General features: G+C 41.2%; 1 protein-coding gene across 1 annotated transcript in view; it reads right to left on the bottom strand.

The window, feature by feature from the left end:
* MYRFL (myelin regulatory factor like) overlaps positions 1 to 16,308 on the bottom strand; it is a 54,889-nt gene extending 38,581 nt beyond the window's left edge. Inside the window, exons 1-5 of the mRNA XM_006121596.5 lie at positions 16,263 to 16,308; positions 8,048 to 8,138; positions 3,749 to 3,816; positions 3,400 to 3,658; positions 1,677 to 1,768 (exon numbers count right to left, since the gene is read on the bottom strand). Of these exons, the coding sequence (XP_006121658.4) occupies positions 1,677 to 1,768; positions 3,400 to 3,658; positions 3,749 to 3,816; positions 8,048 to 8,138; positions 16,263 to 16,308 (556 nt within the window). The remainder of the gene's footprint in view (positions 1 to 1,676; positions 1,769 to 3,399; positions 3,659 to 3,748; positions 3,817 to 8,047; positions 8,139 to 16,262) is intronic.
* Between the last annotated feature and the right edge of the window lie 251 nt (positions 16,309 to 16,559).

Genomic DNA, 16,559 nt, shown 5'->3' with positions numbered 1-16,559 from the left:
ATTAAACCCCAACACTTCACATTCATGAGGCAAGCATCCATAACCAACTGCACGTTTATCCATTCCGTGAGGGACGGTGGCAATACCATGTGACCCATCTAACCAATCACAATTTACCAACACAGCTTAAATCACAGATACTCAAAGAAAGGTTTCTGGACAATCCATATGCTATTTGATTTTTTAAAAACCTACAAAAATCCATCTAATACTTTCAAATAACTTGTTAGTCTGAAGGAGTGACAGGCTTCTCACTCTGTAGAGATGTTGTAGTCATTTCAGTCCCAGGATATTAGAAAGACAAAGAGGCTGAGGCAATATTTTTTATTGGATTAAATTTGTGTTGGAGAGAGAAACAAGATTTCACGCTATCCAGAGCTCTTCTTCAGGTCTGGGAAATGTACACAATGTGTCACAGTTCACAAGTTTCTCACTGACGATATGCCAACAGAAAAAAAGGCTTTAATTAATCAGATAAATTGTTCATTGTGAACTAACTATTCAGTCTCATGCAACCTTTTGTTATACAGGCAGTCCCCGGGTTACGTACAAGATAGGAACTGTAGGTTTGTTCTTAAGTTGAATTTGTATGTAAGTCGGAACTGGCGTCCAGATTCAGCCGCTGTTGAAACTGACCAGCAGCGGCTGAATCGGACACGCCTGGGGCAGAGCAGCTGGGGTGCTGCTGGATTGGTCCTGCAGCATCACTCCTCGGCGCTATTGGACCAACCCGGCAGCACCCCAGCTGCTCTGCCCCAGGTGTTCCCAAGTCAGCCGCTGCTGAAACTGACCAGCGGCTGACTACAGGAAGCCCGAGGCAGAGCTGCTCTGCCCCGGGCTTCCTGGAATCAGCCGCTGATCAGTTTCAACAGTGGCTGAATCTGGATGCGTGGGACAGAGCAGCTGGGGTGCTGCTGGGTTGGTTCAGTAGCGCCACAACTCGGTGCTGTGGGACCAACCCGGAAGCCCCCCAGCTGCTCTACCCCAGGCGTCGGCGAGAAAAGCTGCTCTGCGTCTCCCTGGTCTGCTGGGGGCGGGGCGCTAGCTCCGCATCTCCCTGGTCTGCTGGGGGGAAGCATCCCCCACACCGCCGGAGGCGGCAACAGTGGGGGAGGCACCCTGCACTAGCGGGCCCCCCCACGGTTCGTAACTAGGGGTCCGACTTAAGTCAGACTGACGTAACTCGGGGACTGCCTGTATATGGAATATTATAGACTCAGCATTTTCTTCTTAATAAAACCTTGAATTACATTAATATTGGGGGGAGGGAACAATAAAGACCTTTTTTTTCCAGACCTTCATATGGATACTGAGCTGTCAGATCAGATGGTTAGAGAAGCTGAAATGTGTTCTCTTCCTTCCCCAACATTAATCAACAGTTAAGATGACCCAAGATGGTTGTGTCAATTAGGTCAGCAGAGAACAAAATTCCCTATGTTCCACAGGCTCATGCATGTAAGGGCAGAACTCTTTGGCTGAAGAGTACACTCAGTCAGTGTGAACACTTAATGCTGGATATGTTACCTGAAATATTAGAGTTTCTTCCTTTTGAAAAGCCAGAGAATTGTTTGAAGGTACCTGCCCTGTCCTAGCAGGTTTAATACTGATATCTTTTCTGAGCCAGCGCTAGCGTGACTGTCAAAATATCCTGGCAGTCAACAATATGAAACACGTACCCTGCTGAGAGGAGTTAGTCCATGCTGGAGAATCAATGGTATCTTCTAACAATTGTGAGTGTCTTCTCTTTTTAGCTGATGCCAGGGAAATGCTTTAAAACATAACGTTGTACATTATTACTCCACAGAATAACTAAAGCTATATGGCTATAAAGCTTAAGTGCCTGATTTCTAAGGCTGTGTCCAGACTCAGGGGTTTTTTCGAAAAGAGTAGCCTTTTTTCGAAAAAACCTCACCTGTGTCTAGACTGCAGCCGCGTTCTTTCGAAATTAAATCGAAAGAACGCGGCTTTTCTTTCGATGGCGGTAAACCTCATTTCACGAGGAAGAACGCCTTCTTTCGAAAGTTCCTCTTTCGAAAGAAGGCGTTCTTCAGTGTAAATAGGGCTTCTTCGAAAGAGAGCATCCAGACTCACTGGATGCTTTCTTTCGAAAAAGCAAGCCGCTTTTTCGAAAGTTCAACGTGCAGTCTAGACGCTCTCTTTCGAAAGAGGCTCTTTCGAAAGTATCTTTCGAAAGAGCCTCTTTCGAAAGAGGCTTGCAGTCTAGACATAGCCTAACAGATTTTTACTTCAAGGTCTGGTTTTGTTATATTTTAACTGAATGAAATGGTTTATGCTTTTGAGTCTTAAATACCAGCATCCTTTTTATTCCACGTGACTAAGGAATTCACCTTTTTTAAAGCAAGTTTTACACAGTCAGCATATTATAGAGATAGCATTAATTTTGACTCAGTAGTACTAAAATCCCAGCTTTATTCTTGAATGGGTTTAGTCAGACATGATGAACTCTGTTCCTTCCTTCATGGATAAGAGAAAAAGCCATTTAAAGTGATGTTGCAGTGTGAGGAGGGGAGACCCCTGTAGGGTGTTTGCATCTCTTAAGCAGCATGGAGTCTAGTTCAACATGGGTGAAGGGACAGGACTGGAGGACCTACTATTATACAGATCCTTGAGGTCTTTTATTTACCAGACAGCTGTAGGGGAGAGAGTTATAAATAAAAATAGGATCCAATCCACAACCTGGGAGATGTTTAGCTTTTTCCTTTGCCTATCAAGGTATTTAGATTAGGCACTGTAGGTAAAGGGTTTTGCCTTTTATCTCTATTTACCTCTATTTGTTTTATTAAATACCCAATACCTTTTGGTGGCTGAAAACTATATGAAATATATAGTGAACATTTTGTTTTATCACTTGAGTAAAAGAAACTTATTTTTCTCATGCCTTATGTCAGACTGCTCACTCATGAAAACAAAGTCCCTTGAAATGGGTGTTGTAAAATATCATGGATATTTCTACCATCCCAGTTACTCTTTAGTAACTCTAACTTTAGTAATCTCTCTAACCTTGTAACTTTTTTATTGAATTGATTTGCTTTTGATTTTAACCTGATTTTTAATCTTTAAAATATGGTGCTTAAAGAACAATAGCTGATAACGATCCCATAAATGTCTAAACAGAGCCACCATGTGGAGAAATGTGCACCCACAGGTATTTTTCTACACCTGGTTCTTTCCATTCGGAAGTGGGTCTGGCCCACGAAAGCTCATCATCTAATAAACCATCTTGTTAGTCTTTAAAGTGCTACATTGTCCTGCATTTTGCTTCAACTACCCCAGACTAACACGGCTACATTTCTATCACTATCGCTCTTAAGAGCAGCTGCCACCTTCCCTTTCTGTATCTTCCTTTCTTCCTTCCTACATAATAGAATTATACCTTACCCAGAAGTATGGGAGATCCGAGGCTGAAGGTACGGATAATTTAAATCCAAACAGCTGGAGGATGTAGAAGTATTCCAGGGAGACATGGCATTATCTGTCTTGAGACAGCAGTCTTGGAAAACACTGCAGGGATGTCCATTGGTGTTCATGTCAGAGAAACTCTCAGGGTATCTAAAAGGAAATGTATCGGGAGCCCCTGCTGTAGGGAAGGAAAGTGACGGCCGCAGTCCAGTGGACCCTGCAGCATCATAATGTAAAGCTGTCAGGAACAACAAATGAAACAGTTTGGTCATAAACAGAATAAGAAGAATGCTAATAGTACAGTAAGATTAGAACTCACACAACCCACCCTTCAGCTTCGGTGGAGAATATGGTTCTGAGCCCGAGTCTGGTGGGGACTCTGGTAACTGGCTTTGCCTGGAGATGAAAAGGATAATTTCATTTCACTATGAAAAAAAATGTATAATAACCATAAGCCAATCTTTACCTCAAACCACATGAGCGAGTGGACCCAGTTGTCTTAAAAGCTTGCTCTGCCTATAAGACTTTTTAATTCCCCACTTGCTAGACTCCGGATGGGAGAGTCAGTATCTTTAGCAGCAGAAGGTGCCAGCTGGAGACAGATTGTTCCGGCTAATGCTTTGGCCTCTAGAACTTCAGCACTGTGGAGCCCAAGAGACACAAGGTAGGAATAGTGGAGAGGAAGGGGGTGGGACACAATGGACAAGGATTGAATTTGCATTGGTCTAATTCAAACAGAACTTAGAGCTAGGCCCTTGCAAGCTCACCAGGAAAGGGGGAATTCACAGAAGGGTTTCCAGGTAAGACTTGGGCTTCCTCAGTGCCCCCAGGCAGTGCATTTTGACTCATTTTTCATCCCTGTGAATTTTTTCAGCTCAGTCTGGAACCCCTTAAGAGGGGAACAATATCTGAATTTTTTATAGCTAACTCCCAAAATGCAGAGGATTGGTAGACTTTTTTTGAAGCACACAGCCCTGTTGAAGTACAACCACAAAAGCCTTATCATTTAAGACCGGCTATTCATTCCATGCACTAACCTCACTCCCACTTCTTTGTTCAATATATGGGGTAGCTGCCCAGAGCAGTCTTGGAACCTATTCTTGTCTTTTAGAAATCTGAACGAACAACTAAAATACATTGTAGATGAAGTTTTCATTAGGCTCATAGACATGCAAGGTGGTCTCTGACATCACACTACATTAAAATGTATCTTTTACTGTGTGGACACAAAGCTATGTCACCCAATGGATAACTCACAGTAAATATATGTTTACTGATAATTAGATGCACCTTTCTTTCCACAGGAAAATCCAACACTCACTAATGCACAGCATAAGTCAATCAATTTTTGTTCTAATTCTGTTTAGAGAAGCACCTTTTAAACCCCATGAGGTTTCCCATTTAGAGTGATGAGTTCAGCACAGTTGTACAATGACTGTACGGAAACAAACAATTATGCACTCAGTAGTGATTGTAAATATTTAGGACGTCAGAGCCTTGAGAGTAATGCTGGCTAGAAGCCAAAGAGAAAGCCCTGGAATGTATAATTTCCTATTAGACAGGCATCATAGATAAGCAGAAGGGAATTCTGTTGTATCTTGCCGTTTGTAGAGGGGCCCGAGAAAGTCTGGTAAGTTCCATGCAGAACTTTGTGATTTGAAATGTTGCCACAGAGATGTTTGTGGACTGTCTCCTATTAGTAACAAACTTTTATTTTATTGATGATGTTATTTGATTTACTTCTAGTTTCATTTCAAGTTCAGAACAATTTTTAAGGGAGTGCTACATAACAGAGTGCAAAACATGGCTCAGAGTTTAGGAAAGAAGCCATCCATCTCTCTTCTGTGAGACAGAGCCTCATAGCTCACTTACAAACCCAGTTTCTCCTCACTAAAGGAAGAAAGAACTTCATGTGTAACCTGCTGGTCAGTGTATTGTGTGTCCACTCCCGGCGTAGTCAACACTAAGAGGTTGGCTCTTCAAACTGCAGTGATTGGAGACCTGCCCTCTCTCCGCTCACCCCCACCTTCATTCAATTCCTGATGTTGGCCGAGAGGCAGCCCTCATGTATACACTCCAGCTGGCACTTTCAAAGGAGCCCCAGGAAGGGAATTGCCTATGTAGTGACATTAACAAATTGTCCAGAACTGGAAGAAACCCTCAGTTCAAGGTTGGAATTATTTAAACCCAAATGGAAATGGAAATTCAGTCAGAACACACTTTTGTAAATTTCAGCCTCCAGGTCTGATTTGAAACACTGCCTGAAGAATTGATGCTTAGGATTTATAATGAGACAGATTAATAACAAAACGCTAATGGCAAAGGATTTTTTTGGGCGGGGGAGGGGTCGAGCACAATTTGCTTGTATGACACCCGCTGCCCTGCTACAAGGTTAAACTGAAAACAATTATTTAAAGGGATGCTGTTAAGTTAAAAATATAAACACAAAATGACCTTACCTTCGTTGCAAAGACTTTTATGATTAAACTACAGTTTAATCTATTATTTAAACTATTTAATTTTATATGTCTTAGATTGCACTCTGTGAAAGACAAGTCAGTTTCACTTTTGTTTGTAACCCATTCCATACATGTTCTGGTACATTTCAACATTCTGGGCTTTAAGAAGTTAGTGTATGAACAACGTTTAAAGTTTTCTTCAGAGTAATGATATATTTCTACAGCTTTTCAAACTACGTTTAAGATTTTAAATGTTGTTTTTTGAGAAACTAAACTTAGGAAAGTGATTTGCCTCAAAATTTGAACTGTACATCTATAAAAACCTGCAACTTCCTTTCAATACACTATATGCATATTTCCTGGTTTCAAACACTGCCTCAGATACCCTCTTGGTTTCAGTTTAAATTAAGATATTTCAAATAAAAGTCCAACAACGTATTTTAAACACTACTATAGAAAGAAAATAAATGTTCATTGAAAGGAGAAAGAAACTAGATTCATGTTGGAAAAATACCATTGTTTGTGTTTTAAGAAAGTAAAGTATAAGTTTGAATTAAAACTTGGTACATCCACTAATTAGCAACTTGAAGAACAAAAATTTCAACATTTTACTTTTCATTCATCCCCTCCTCTCCCCCCCACCCCCAAACACTTTTAGCCTTTACTTTGGGAAGAAGTAGGGGAAACTACATATTGCTTCAGCTTCACTGTGTAAAAGAAATGCAGATGTGTTCCATACCACTCACAGTTAAATATATAATAGCAACACAGTGAGATTCTACTCTGTGTTTGTGCCTGCAGCATAATATGCTTTCTTTCTAAATAGCATTTAAAATATAATTCCAGTTTTTATATACACTACACCACGGATGATATCTGCTGTATTAGTGATGTATACTTGTCCCTTCTTATTAATATGAGTATCTTCATTTGAAGAAAATTAATTTTCTTGTATCTGTACTTTAAATATAGCAGGGTTCTTTATGTGGATTTATCCATAAGATTTTTTTTCCTGCTTGTTATGCTTCAATACAGATAATTGTAATTTTAGTTATATAATTTTGACATGAATAGTTATTTAACTGTTAATCGAATAATAAAATATCACTATACTTCATTACAATTGAAATCAGTTAAGCCTCAAAAATAGGACACATTTTATTGTGATACATCTGGTATTTTGCATGTATCTAAGAATTACATAATTATACAGCAATTACCTACAGGTTTACAGTACTATATATCCTGTAAATTAATAGTGATAGATGTGTTGTAGGTTTTTTTCTATTTAACAAGTTAACTGTCAAGACAATATTGTCACAAGAAGTGAAGCCTCATCTTGAAGGAGGTTTAATAATCTGAAATCTGGTTCTTTTTATATGCTTAGTGATACTGAAAACTAAGACCATAAGTATCCAAGTAAATCATTGCTTAGATTCTTATTTTTCTTTTCCTGTGAACTGAGATCTAGCTTTTCATAATTCATGAATGAAAAAGGGTCAGTAATAGTTCCCTTAACCCATTGTAAATAAGTTCAGTGCATGCATACGTCCAGAGTGAGAAGTGCTGTGAGGTTTTATACACATATATACCCACACATTCTTTCACCAGGTGTTGGCAGGTTTCCAGTTTTGAACAATAATCTTTTGTATTTAATGATAGTCATCTGGAAGTTAGAATGAATTATCTGTGTTTTATGGTCTGATGGATTTGTGGTTCATAGTAAGTTGTCCTCGATTATGCCCTGTTTGATGGTATATCACTGTAATTTATACTTTTTTTTAAACGGAGATAAGTGCTTCGTTTCTTAATTATTAAAGGGACACGAGGATGAAAGAGGTAGATTTTAATCAACAAAGAGTAATAGGTTTGATATCTTTAAACTGACCACAATAACTAATGTGAAATTTGTAAATAAACCTCCCGCTCTTTTAAACCTACTGGATCTTATTAGAAAATCATGTTTCAATTGCCATCTCCTAACTCTTTCTTCAAGCCACATAGCTTCCAGGAAGGATCAGGGCTTCTGTCTGATCAAATTACTTTCTGCAGAACACAGATGTGGAATGGAACTTGAGGCGTGATTCCTGTGTTCAGACAGTAGTAATGTCATGATAACATAACCCAGGAAATGTGCTAACTAGTTCTGTTCTATTGCTAATACTTACAGTGCTCCAAATTCCAAGTCACTGCCAAGGAATTCTTCCAACATACTTGTATCCACCATCGCATTCTCCAGAGCTCCATGCACATCTTGCCCTTCAATTCAAAACAAAGGAAGCTTGAAATTCAGATCACGGCTACCCCAAACCCTAATACTCCAGACTGCGGCACATGAAAATACCTGCTTTCTCATGTGTACAAAAGACCACCACATTCCCCCTCCTTTCAGATAAAACCCTCCTTAGGTGGGCTACATTTTCATGTGCAAATCTAGCCCCAGTATAAGAGAAGGGATGGGAAATGGAGGAAGTAGTGGACAGCATGCAAGAGGTAATGAGAGGTGACAAAGCAGCTGTAGACGTGAGACGTTTTCCTCACATCACAGTTTGAGAACCAAAGGTTGTGTGCATTATTCAATGAAACAAATGTAAAGCAGGTAGATGTAGGTCTATATTTTGCATCCTATAAATTAAGGTCTAGAAGACTATTTCATTTCCTAGTCATCTGCTTGCTGGGATCAGTACAAAGCACTAGTTTAGAAGTGAGGTGTTCTGTTTACCAGACTTGGGCTGTCAAACTGGATTTGAAACCCTTTGAAACACATAAAATCTGCTTTCCTTTTAATTGGTTTAACTTCTTAGAACAGAACAAAATATTAGAAATCTGATGCTAGATGTTGTCTTGCTGATATTTTCTTTACAAGATCAGAGCACTAACACATAGAATTTAGTAATGAGTAAAAAGGTTCAGTACTTTGTCCTTCGTTGCTTAGTAACTAAAGGCTATAAATGGATTTTATGATTAAAAGGTCTATAGCATTAACAAGGACTTTTGAAAAAGTCAGCGGGAACTCCCCAGAAAGATAAACAATCTTACTTTTAAAAAAATACTTTGTGGCCTTTCTAGTTTTATAATAAATCTATTATATATTTGAGAGAGTTTGTTCATCTGTTTGTCCATCCATCCGTGAGTTACCTAAATGGTAAGAACTAGGATCACCAAATTTGGTATGCAGTTTCCTCTTATCATAACTTAAAGCAAGGTCAAGGTTTGGTTGTACAGGACAATGGAATGTGCATGGAATGCAATTGTCTCTCATCAAACAGAATGTTAGGGCTATGATAGCAAGGACAGTTATTCTCCAGAATGACCACGGGAGCAGTAAGTGCCCCAGTCCCAGAGAGCAGCCACTAGCCAGATCCTGAGCTTCACCACACCCATCTCCATCCTCTTCCCTGAGCTCCTCCTAATCCCTTCCTTGACTTCTGCATCCCATGCCCTTTGGCCTGAGCCCCTGATTCTGCACCCCCCACACCTCCAGTCTGCTGCCCTGATTCCCTCCTCATCCCCCAATCCAGACTCCTACACCCGCACGGCTCCCAGCTCCCTAGGATCCAAGCAACAACAAGTACATCTTCTAATACACTATAAGTAAGGCTGCATGGAGAACACTTGATAGGCATCTGCATGTGTAAATGGCTATGTGTCCTTAAGTTCCATTCTGCTCTACTCTGTTCTCTTCTCAGCCTGAGATGACTCACTGCTTGTAGCTTTGGACATCATTTAACTGCAAACACCATCCAAATCTGCATATGTCAGTTTACACAGCTTCTTTCTATGTACCTGCCAGCACCTTCATGCAGCATAACTTCCCACTGCTAATATGTTTAGAGATCTCAAAACAATTTATGGTGTGTGTATTTAGGAATTACTCACCCATTACCAAAATGGCATTACCTCTGTTTGCTATTGAATCCCAACTTGACTGCCCTCAACACAAAAGATAACAATAGGGAAGAGTTTGAAGAGGTCTGATCAGCATTCCTTTTCACCACAGTCAAATTTTTAAAAACAAAACCCAATGGAAATCATGAGCATTTCAATCAAGTAAGGTAAACACACAGAACAAAAAACTTTTGCAACTACTTCATTGTACAGGTTTAACTTGGACTTTTAAAAATGACAGTCAAGGTCTTAAAGGTGCCTATTCCCAGACTTACTGTACAATCAAGATTTGTTCTCAGAGAGCAAATTTGGTATCTACCTTTTCTAAAGTATCCCAAATACGATTTTCCAGTTTAAGGAAAATATTTACCTCAGTCATCTTTCTGTTGTTGTTGGGTTTTTGTTTTTTTGTGGGTTTTTTTTTTCCATTTTCCAATCTCTCATTCAAGTAGAAATTGTGCTTTATTCCACCTGCAAAGACTGATTTTTTTTTTGTAACTAGCAAAAGTGTGCTACAAATGTCTGCAACTCCACCCTCATAGCAATCTAGAAATATAGCACTCATCTGAAGAGATCCAAGAATGGGAAACGCACACACTTTTAATAAGTGTTTGGAATAATATCTGCCTACATTAAAGAGAAAAACAAATTTGTCTTTGACGGAAACACCCTGGTATTTACACCCTACATGCTACTGTAATAAGCCTTGTACAAAGTATGCCTTGTAAAGCATCATCTGAAAACTCAATTTTCTGGTTAGTATTGCCCTGGTAAAATTTGTATGTCAATACTGTTTGTGGTGACAAAGTTTGCTTTGCAACTAAGATCGTTTTTTAAAGTAGATGCTTAAAAAGCATCTACTTTCATGCTGGAAGGGCATAACAAATGGGGTCCCGCAGAGCCAGTTTTGGGGCCAGTTCTGTTCAATATCTTCATCAATGATCTAGATGATGGCATAGAGAGTATGATTATTAAGTTTGCAGATGATACCAAGCTAGGAAGGGTTGCAAGTGCTTTGGAGGATAGGGTCAAAATTCAAAATGATCTGGACAAACTAGAGAAATGGTCTGAGGTAAATAGGATGAAGTTTAATAAGGACAAATGCAAAGTGCTCCACTTGGGAAGGAACAATCAGTTTCACACATTCAGAATAGGAAAAGACTGTCTAGGAAGAGGAACTGAAGAAAAGGATTTAGGGGTCATAGTGGACCACAAGTTAAACATGAGTCAACAGTGTGACAGTGGTGCAAAAAAAAAAAAAAAAAAAAAAAGCAAACATGATTCTGGGATGCATTAACAGGAGTGTTGTGAGCAAGACATGAGAAGTCACGTCTACTCTGCGCTGATTAGGCCTCAATTGGAGTATTGTGTCCAGTTCTGGGCACCACATTTCAAGAAAGATGTGGAGAAATTGGAAAAGGTCCAGAGAAGAGCAAGAAAATGATTAAAGGACTAGAAAACATGAGCTATGAGGGAAGACTGAAAGAATTGGGCTTGTTTAGTTTAGAAAAGAGAAAACTGAGAGGGGACATAATAGCGGTTTTCAAGTATCTAAAAGGGTGTTATAAGGAGGAGTGAGAAAAATTGTTCTCTTGGGCCTCTGAGGATAGGGCCAGAAGCAATGGGCTTAAATTGCAGCAGGGAGGTTTAGGCTGGACATTAGGAAAAACTTTCTGTCAGGGTGGTTAAACACTAGAATAAATTGCCTAGGTTAGACAGACACCCATCAGGGATGATCTAGACCAGGGGTGTCCAAACTTTTTTCAAAGAGGGCCAGATTTGATGAAGTGAACATGCGTGAGGGCCGACCATTTTGCCTGACATTCTTTGAACCATTAAAATTAAATGCAAATTAACTATTTTATGCAAAGTTTATTGCAAACGGCAAACGACATAACACCAACTATACATGTTGTGTCCAAATATATTTATAACTGATTTAGACCAACTGACATTAACTGAGATTTTACAATGTATTCATCTCAATTGAAAAAAAAAAACTTGCCTACACTAATGTGAAGGGTGAAACTGAGATCTGGACTGCAGTACATAGGCTAGGTCTGGTTCAAAGGCAGTGGTTTTGATGCGCAAAATGTCACGCAGGTGAGAGTCACTTAGTCTTGTCCTCACGCAGTTCTTGTTAAAGTTCATAGCAGAGAATGTCTTCTCACACATATATGTTGAGCCAAACAAGCTCAGCATTTTCTTAGCCAATGTTCGAATCTCTTGAAACTGGCTCTTATCCAGTTGGCGGTAAAAGTTCACAAGAGAGAGCTGTTGGTGACGACTGCGTAACTCGCTGTCACAATGCAGCTCAATGAGCTCGAGCTGCAGCTGATCTGGAGCATCCTCGGGGTCAACAGAGAATGGAGAGGAGAAAAGGCTGATCTCCTTTTCAATAGCTGCAAAGTCCTGAAAGCGCCGTTTAAACTCCCCAGCCAGAGATGCAATGTCTGCTGCATACCTGCTCGTTTGCGCACTGATATTGTCCTGTGGAAAACTGTTCATTATTTCCTGCAACGCTGAAAAATGTATGGTATTGGGCTGTGTTTGTGACAACTGCCTTATGAAAAGTTGCAGCTTTGTCCCAAAGGCTTTGAGGTGTGAATAAAGCTGGTTCACCGCTGCATCTTTCCCCTGAAGACTCGTGTTCAGTACATTCAGATGCTTTGTTATGTCAACTAGAAACCCCAAATCAGCCAGCCAAATAGGATCAGATAGTTCTCGCATTGGTTGTCCCTTTGTTTCCAAGAATTCTCCGATTTCCTTTCTGAGAGAGTAGAAACGCTGCAGTGCAGACCCCCGACTGAGCCATCTTACATCGTTGTGATATAAAACATCTTCGTATTCAGCCTGGATGTCCAGTAGAAACTGTTTAAACTGGCGGTGGCACAGGGCTTTAGAGAGAATAAAATTAATAGTCTTTAGCACCGGTTTCATAACATGATCATATTTGAGATGTTTAGCACAGAGAACTTGTTGATGAATGATACAATGGAGTTTAATAGCTTTGCCTCCTTCTTCGATCACCTTGTTACAGATTAGGGTTGATAATCCACTTCGTTCACCAACCATGGCAGGTGCCCCATCAGTAATAATCCCAGTAACTTTGTTCCAAGGCAGTTTCATGTCATCTATGGCGGAACTAACAGAAACAAATAAATCTTTTCCTCTTGTTTGGTCCGAAAGGCTCTGGAGGTCAAGTAGCTCTTCAGTCACATTCATTTCATCGTCCACCCCTCTCATAAAAATCAGCAACTGAGCTGTGTCAGATAGGTCCGTGCTTTCATCACAGGCTATTGAAAAGAAGTCAAAATCCACTCCTTTGGATGTCAACTGTCTCTTAATATCTGATGAAATCTCTTCAATTCTCCGTGCTACAGTGTTACGAGCCAGGCAAATGTTGGAAAACTCTTGCTTCTTCTCGGGACAGATATTCTCAACCATTTTCATAACGCATTCTTTGATAAAGTCACCCTCAGCAAAAGATTTGCAATTTTTAGCAATTAACGTTGCCACCTCATAGCTCGCCCTTCTGGCATTTTCATTTGACTCACGGGCTCTTATGAAAAATTTCTGTTGTGACATTAAAACAGCTTCAAGTTGCTTCAACTTTTCACTGCGGTCGTGCCCTGTAAGCTTGTCGTATGTGCTATGTTTCAACTGGTAGTGTCTCTTGACATTAAATTCCTTATAAACAGCCACAGTCTCTTGGCATATCAGACAAACACAGTGATTCTCTATTTCAGTGAAGAAATATTCCACTTTCCACCTGTCCTGGAAGCAGCGGCCCCTCACTGTCAACTTTCCTTCTCTTATTTACAGTCGCCATTTTTTTAAATTGACCAGAAGGGGAAGGGATCATGTGAGCGCAGTGCCAGAGGTTTAATACACTGCCCAAGTAATACACTGCACTAATACACTGCCCAACAAGAATTCTCTTGCCTTTGTGGCTGTTTGTGGCGAAGTCTCTAATGATGAGCTCCACGTGCCTGAGCCCGTTTGTGGCGAAGTCTCTAATGTTCGCAGCTCCACATGCCTGAGCCCGCCAGGAAGCTGACAGTGCGCAGGGCCAATCACAGATACTGAGCTTGAGCAGCTGCGGAGTCCGTCCCTGATCTCAGCAGCTGCGGAGTCCGTCCCTGCACTCTCAGCCCCAAGGTAGAGGGCTTGCAGGGTCAGAGGCGGTCGGAGAGCGCAGGGCACGCTGGCCTCACGGCGGCCCGGGGGCAGGGCGAACCCGTAGCCAAGTGGGGGAGCGGGGCTGCGGACGTGCCCTACATGGAGGGCTTTAGGACCGCAGCGGCTGCCATGGACGGCGGCGGCGCGGCCGGAAGCGGCGCCAGTCAGAGGAGCTCCGGGGAGCCAGGAGAGGGGGAGGAAGCGGGGGCTGTCCCTGCACTCTCAGCCCCAAAGCGGAGTGCAGGGGCAGGGTTTGGGACCGCGGCGGCGGCGGCCCGAAGCGGCGCGCTGAGCGCGCCAGTTAAAAAAGCACCGGGGAGCCGGGAGAAGCGGGGGGCCGTATTAAATCCGACCGCGGGCCGCATTTGGCCCGCGGGCCGGACTTTGGACATGCCTGATCTAGACAGTGCTTGGTCCTGCTGTGAGGGCAGGGGACTGGACTCAATGACCTCTCGAGGTCCCTTCCAGTTCTAGTGTTCTGTGAATCTATGATTCCAGATGCTAATAAGCATTTTCTCTTTGTATTTCTTGTAACTGTTTCTGATTTTTATACGCCTCATTACTTATACTCATTTAAAATCTCTCTCTGCAGTTAATAAAGTTGTTTCCCTGTTTTATTGAATTCAGTGGGTTTAAACTGAAGTGTCTGGGTAATACTAATAAGACAATATTATTCCCTTAGGAATAACAGACGTAATACATTTGTACCGTGCAGAAGAGGGCTGGGCAGCACAAGACATACATTTCTTGAGGAAGACCTGAGACTGTGATTATGTGGGGGTCACCCTGAAGTATAACCAAGAATGGTAAGAGCCAGGATGTGGTTGGCAGGCTGTAGTTACATGCAGACATTGGTGTGGCTTGCATGTGGAAAGTCTGTTTGTGAGCATATTGTGAGAGAGGTACAACAGCAAGGGATTGAAAAGCACCCACAGATTCAGGACAGAGGTGACACAATCCCTGCCTGGTCTGGATTATGCCCCAGTATATCACAGTACTACTTTTTAACTCAGTGAGAAGCTAATACAACTGTGGAATAAGAAGTTGGACTCTTCTCAAGAATTCCTAACCAAGTTCCAACTGCAGAATCTTTACTGCAGATGATGATGTGCAAACCAGAACACAGCTTGGACTTCAGATTTGTCGTTGAGTGCCAGGTCCAACTAACCCTTTGTTCCACTGGTTAACTACCCTCACTGTTAAAAATTTATACCCTATTTCCATTCTGAATTTGCCTAGTCATTGGATCATGTCATACCTTTACTCTGCTAGACTGAAGAGTCCATTGCTAAATATTTGTTCCCCATACAAGTACTCTTTGTTAAGCTATATCAATGGAGCTCTTTGACACTATCCCTATAAGATATATTTTCTAATTCTCTAATCATTTTTGTGGGTCTTCTCTATATTCTCCCCACTTACCAACATCCCTTTTGAATTGTGGGCACCAGAACCAGACAGAGCATACAGGCGCAGTCTCACCACTGCCAATCAGAGAGAGGCATAAATGTCTCTCTACACCCTTTCGAGATTCCCATTTAATGCATCCCAGAATCACGCTAGGCCTTTTGGCCACAGCATTGCACCAGGAGTTCATGTTTAGCATCTTTCTTCAGAGTCCCCCATCCTATAAGTATGACCTAAGGTCTTTGTTCTGAGATATGGCCAAATGTAAATGTACCTATTAAAAACATATTAATGGTGGTAAAGAAGACAAACAGTGGAGACTATGGTGGCGTCTGGCTGATGATGAGATCAGCATGAAATCTGGCAAGACATTTTTACAGAAGGAAAATTAGACAGAGTTGAAGATCAGATTGCAGCCTTTGAGAGGAATAAAAACACCAAGAAAATGGTGTTCTGTCAGCTTCAATAGCTGAGCAGGGTTAGACTCTCACTCTGATAGGGAGGAACGGTTCTCAAGCTCCATGACATTGCCATATCCTGGGAATTTTCTTAAAAGAGCTCTGGAGATGTACTAGGAGACCCAGCCAATCCCTGGTACTTTCCTCCCTGTCATTCATCACTGGGAACTCCTGGGAATTATGGTTTCCTTTATTCCTATCTCTGCTGTACAAAGGAGAGCATAAAGGAATCCTTCCAGGGCTCTTATGTCTTAGCCCTCATTTACTCTTGCATTCTGTTCCTTGGAACTACTGTGTAAATACCAGAGTATTTACCATTTCCATGTATTTTTTACCCAAACTAAAAATTCACATTAAAAAATACTAAGTATGCCTTAAGACACACATGCCATCGGCAATAGTTTCACTTTCTAAAATCGTTTAGTCGCTTTAGGAACTATACTCTTACCTTCAAAGAACTGCTGCAGGGCCTCATTTTCTCCCACCACATCCATGGCAAAAGTAGAAGTTATTTTTCTCTTCACAAGCTTAGGAACATCAGATTATGAAACAGTTGCACCGTCCTCTCTTTTCCAGCTGATGTATTTTTGAATACGTTCATTTTCATGTCATCATGTTCTCAACCAACTGATTGCCTTTGCTCCACGGAGGAGGATTCTTTCAAAACTAATGCCAAGCAATGGACTCAAAGCTTCTACCACATATAGGGAAGAACTTGACAAGATTTTAGGAGGAAAATTGTAGA

This window comes from Pelodiscus sinensis, chromosome 1 (assembly GCF_052426305.1).
Source record: "Pelodiscus sinensis isolate ZL-2025 chromosome 1, ASM5242630v1, whole genome shotgun sequence".
NCBI classification, from domain to species: Eukaryota; Metazoa; Chordata; order Testudines; family Trionychidae; genus Pelodiscus; species Pelodiscus sinensis.
Note: the sequence above shows the minus strand (reverse complement) of the source record. Positions and strands in the feature narration are given on the sequence as shown.